We start from the raw sequence: 5,322 nt of genomic DNA, 5'->3' as shown, positions 1-5,322 counted from the left end.
CGCCAGAAGGGATCCTCGCCTAGGGTGCAAAATAAGCTGGGGCCGGTTCCTACTGTATGGGAAGAGAGACCTCAGAAGTGCTGGGTATCACTAGGAATGTGGGAAGGATAGCATTTGAATTTGCCCTCCGATAGGATTTTGCATAGCTAAATCATCCCTGACTGTCTGTTCACTCCCTCATCATAAGCATCCAAAGGAAGAGCCTGCGGAACTTGCCCCAGAAACCAATTGCTTTGTTGAAAGACCGTGAACAAAGTTGCGCCTGGAGAAAATCGAGTCAAAGTTCACCACCGTAAAAGATTCGGCTTTGTGGGATCTAAAAACTCTAACATGGCATGAAAGAGCTAACCACTATAATAAAGCAGCTCTAGGTTAAGGCTATCAGAAAGAAAGCTAGATAAACTGTCATGCTAGAGGAGGAGAATTTATGTGCTCAGAATGTCAGAGGACTTGATGGCTCTCCGATGTATATCGTGCCGGCAAGATTAATATTGCTTCCGCACGAGCCTACGGGTGCTTCCAAAACTGCCCTCATTCAAATTCCTACCAGGATTTTGAACTTCTCAATCACCTGATTTTGTTTCCAAAGAGGAGACGAGGTACTGGGAATCCTCTATTGTTCTATTTCTTTTTTAAAGTCAGAATTTCATGTAGAGCGCTGTGCATGCAAAGTTTGCTATGGATTTCTCCAATCATTATTAAAAGGCATCTAAGCCAGCAGCTGTCACCAGTGAATTTCATAAGTCAGTTATGGGTCGCGTAAAGCAACTCTTTCTTAAAAAGCAGCAGGTCCTGAACTTGGAGGGGGGATAGTAAGTAAGGATTTAGCAAACAACTGTTCCCCAATTAGGAATGAGCGAAGATTCCCCATTTCCCTTTTTGTATTAACTTATATTTTTCCAATTATTCTATTTCTCCATTTTTGGCTGTTCTTGTAACTCACACAAGCATGTATTTTTAAGTAGGCAGTTCATATGCATGCCATACAGCATGTAAACATATATGTATAACGATGCTTTAATAACTGTGCACAAACACAGTTGAAAAGCATGGGAGGGGGGAATTCTGTGCCAGGAATCAGAAGATGGTACAAAAACCACAAGTTAAATTCATACAAGGGAGAAATAAACTCAGAATTGGTGTGTTTGGGGTGTGTGTGTCAGACTTGAAACGGAAGGAATAAGAAATTCAAAACCATCCCTAACCCTAATGAAGAGCTCTCTTGCAGCTCAAAATATATGGGGGACTACTAGATAGAGTAGTAGACAGAACTGCCCCCGAGGTGGAAAACAATAAACTTCGTAGCACCCTCACCAAAATACCAAAATTCCCAAGACTCTTTGGTCAGGGGAAACACAACTGAGCTCTATGAAACCTTATATGTCTCTGTTGGAGTAGATATGTAGGGACGCCAGACCGTGCCTGGCGACCAGCAGGAGTTCAGGGGTGCAGGGACATGGATGGGGGTACTGTCAGCATGACATCACTTCCGTGGAAAATCTGGAAGTGGCATCAGTCCTCTCTAGGAATCACCAGAAACTCTATGATAAAACCGAACAGTGAAAATTCTGGGGTAAAACCGATGGTGATATTTTTAATTTGGTTTGTTCTCCAGCCAGCCATCGGAGGGCAGATGGCAACCCTACAGACGTGCCTTTTCCATTTGACCATGTGCCCCTTTATCCTAGCTTAATGCAGCCAATATCGAGTCCACACTGGCTGCTGCTGGCTGCCCCTCAGGCACTCGATGCGTGACACGTAGCTTTTAGTTATATTTTAGGCCCCCTTTGCCTTGCTTCCTCTCAAAAAACATTGTTGGCATTTCCTTTGAACCTCCTTGATGGATTAGCCCTGAATAAGTAAGATCAAGTGAAAAGCTTTTCTTGCTCATACAAGACTCCCCCCCACCCCCATTCTCATCACCTACAGAGGAATGACATTGGAAGTCACCTCCTTTGACCAGCTCTTAATGCAAACTCCATTATTCCACCGCTGTCTACAAGAAAACCCTTCATGCGTCTTTTTACAACCTCCTTGCAGACACGTTTGAAGCAAGATGGTATGACTGGCCCCCATTTTCTCAGCTGGCAAACTTTATTTGGAGAGAAAGACACCCCTCAACACGATTACCCATTATATTTTCTGTGCAGGCTTCCCAGATTTGCACACCATGATCGGCAATCTCCCAACCCTGGCTCCTGGCCCCTCCTGCTACAGTGGGAACCAAAGTGTGGGGTGAGAAGCAATGCCATGTGATGTTATGGGACTGTAGGGATTCCTTGAATCTGGGTGCACAACATTGCCCCATGTGATTGGCAGGCAATATGAAGCCATCAGTTGGTGCAGAACCACTGACACCCTCCAGCCCCGATTCAGCAGGTGAACCTCAGTTGGACATTCCCACCCCACCAGTATCACCTACACCCTTAAAATGCCACAGACAGAGGCTGAGAACAGAGCCACAAACAAGATGGCAAAGTGCACGCCTCCTAGCCTGATGCCAGCTGCTTGTTGATAACAAAGATGAATAGTTGCAGGATTGCTTCTGAGCAACTGGTTGCAAGCATGACTCTTAGGCATAAAGCTATAAAGCCAGCCAAGAGACGCTGTTAGGCAGGGATGCAGCACATAGGATAGATGCTAAGCCACTGACACTGCCTTGCCTGCCTACAGGACCTCTGGCCTCGAACTGAATTACTCTACTTTGCCTAACTTCTGGCACCTGATACTCGGAGCCCTTTCTGCTCTTGCCTGATCCAGCAAGCAGCACCTTCCGGCCGGTAGCTACCATTCCAGCTTTATCTTCTGGACCCAGTAACTGACCCCCTGGACTCAGGTTTGGGGGATGCTCCAGGTCTGAATTAGTGTCCAGCTGCCTGGACTTGGTCCCAGAAAGGATTCTGGCACAAACCCTTTTCTGTCCAGGGCAACAAGGACACACCAGAGAATCCCTGTCATCTCTTCAGCTTCACAGATTTTGCTGCCAAAAGCGGACCAAGCTGACATCGCTGCAAAGCCCAATTCCCAGCGGTGTCAAGCACCAGAACTGTTCGAAGGCAAAGTTTTTGGACTACAGGGGGAAACACACACACACCCCGGTGATATCTTGCAGAGTGCCATGCTTCCCATCCAGAGGGCATCTCGCTCACTGCCCTTTTACATCTACCAAAACAGAAGATGCTGACAGAGAGCTTGGGGTGGAAAGGAAATACTATCACTCGCATCACTCAAGGGTAGTGGAATCTGTGCGAAGGAGCAGAATGAAGGTACCAGGGACTGGCTGGCTGACACGCAGGAAAAGATCAGGCGGTGGAGCCCAAAGCCGGCCGCTGATCTGAGGCAAGAGGCTGGCTCTCCTGAGGCCAATTTCACAAGCTTCATGGCACGGAGAGCTGGAGGTTGATTGACGTCGCGAGGATCCCGCAGAGACACCAGAGTTCAGGCACGGTCAACTATGGTTATGTATTTAAGCACGCACAGGCACAGAGATGCACAGCCCTTTCCTCACTGCCCCGGGTCTGTGTTCGCTGCAGCCACAGCAAACAGGGCAAGAAGCAGTCTGAATGCACCCTGTTTACCCACCCCAGTTTACAAGATATATACCACTAAATTATTGTATTTATAATTCCTCTACTCCATACAAAGCTCAGAATTCCCTGGCATACGATGCAGGTGTCTTAGATGTGCATTGATATCTCTAACTGAAGCCCTGACCTGGATAGCCCAGGCAAGCCTGATCTCGGAAGCTAAACAGTGTCGACTCCAGCAAATATTTGGTTGGGAGACCTCCTTGAAATACCAGCAGTCAGGAGGACAGGGGCAGGCTTTATTCATCCACCTCTCTGCATATCCTCCAGGTCCACAGTAGGGGTCAGTCGCCAGAGGTCACCATGACTTCCAGGTGCGCACAAATCCACACACACACACACTTACATATAAAGATACAAAAAAAAATCATTTGAGATCATTGTAAGTTTGCTACAATTTGATGGGATGGCCACTACCCTTCTTATGAGCGCACACTTGCTCCCTTTTTCAATTGTGAAACCCTGCAGGGCATCCCCATTTGCCTTAAAATTAGGAATGGCTGTGAGGGAAGAAGACCGGATGCCGAGACATCCGCAAGGCTGTGGGCAGGTGACCCGATCGTGAACAAAAAGAAGTCGTCCATTACCTTGACTAATATTTTCCCTTTCAGGCTCTCTGGGGAAGGCAGCTTCGTGGGATCCTCGTTGACAACCAAAGACAGGTCCAGCTTGTCCCCCAGGATTTCGGTCAGATACTGGGCCATCTTCTTCTGCTGGGCCACACTGCAGTGGTTCTCGATGGACAAGATGACCGGGTACCTAAGAGAGGGGAGGAAAGCGACACGAGCCCTAAATTCAAAATGCACACTCAAGGCGGCCTTTGTTCTGTCTCTCTGCTGGGCAGTGCGGTCAAGAACGTGGATCTGCAACAACAACGTACATCACAGTTAACTGCTCAGACCTGCAGAGTGACCAGCAGGGATGCCAGCCTCCAGGAGGGACTGGGGAATCCCTGGGAATTACAGCTCATCTCCAGACTAACGGGTTCAGTTCCCTGGGAGGAAGTGGATGCTTCGGAGGGTGGAACTGTCCCCCACTGAGGTCCCTGTCCTCCCCAGGCTCCACCCCCAAATCTCCAGGAGTTTCCTGGCCTAGAGCTTCCAAATCTACCCACCCCACCCCCACCGGGGGACCTGGCAACCTGGGCTACCAGCACTGAAGATGGCTTCGCTAAACAGGAAATCCATAGCCGATGCTTTTCTTTGCTATAAAAGTCAGCTCCCAGCGTCTGTCGGTAACGGGCATTTGATGCAAGTTCCTCTCCTGTCCTTTACATATCGTAAAGCCCTGATTCACACACTACATAGAACACATGTTGGTTCCAGGGTCCATACCCTGTATCGGTGTAATAGTCTCACGTGAGTGGAGGGTTTACAACTGTGGCATGGGTGCAGAAGTGCCTTATTGTTAGGTATTCTTAATTTTAAAGTAAATCAGCAGAGTATTAAAGAGGCAGAGTCCATGGTGTGTTTAAGATATAAAAGTTTACTACAACCTAGCATGGGGAAAAGGTACACGGGATGTAAAATAACAAAGAGCTTATATTCCTACATCCTTACAGCTAGACTGAACATGGCAGAAGAGACGAAGACTAACTTCTTCTTCTTGCTCAGAACAAAGAACCATAAAATGCTAATACTTGGCACTTTGGTCTCCAATCAGAACAACAAACTAGGTCTGAACTTCCCGGGCTTTCTAACTGTCTAAAACAGATTGGATACAAACAAACATGTGA

At 47.6% G+C, this 5,322-nt stretch overlaps 1 protein-coding gene across 1 annotated transcript in view; it reads right to left on the bottom strand.

Moving 5' to 3' along the window:
- The window catches only part of PLCH2 (phospholipase C eta 2), a gene marked incomplete at its 3' end in the record, with an annotated part of 135,966 nt that overhangs the window by 59,576 nt on the left and 71,068 nt on the right, over positions 1-5,322 (bottom strand). Inside the window, exon 8 of the mRNA XM_015410927.1 lies at positions 4,175-4,346. Within this exon, the coding sequence (XP_015266413.1) occupies positions 4,175-4,346 (172 nt within the window). The remainder of the gene's footprint in view (positions 1-4,174; positions 4,347-5,322) is intronic.

This window comes from Gekko japonicus, unplaced genomic scaffold (genome assembly GCF_001447785.1).
Source record: "Gekko japonicus isolate JY-2015 unplaced genomic scaffold, Gekko_japonicus_V1.1 scaffold220, whole genome shotgun sequence".
Classification (NCBI taxonomy): domain Eukaryota; kingdom Metazoa; phylum Chordata; class Lepidosauria; order Squamata; family Gekkonidae; genus Gekko; species Gekko japonicus.
The sequence above is the reverse complement of the archived record's forward strand: the minus strand, read 5'-3'. Positions and strand labels throughout refer to the sequence as shown.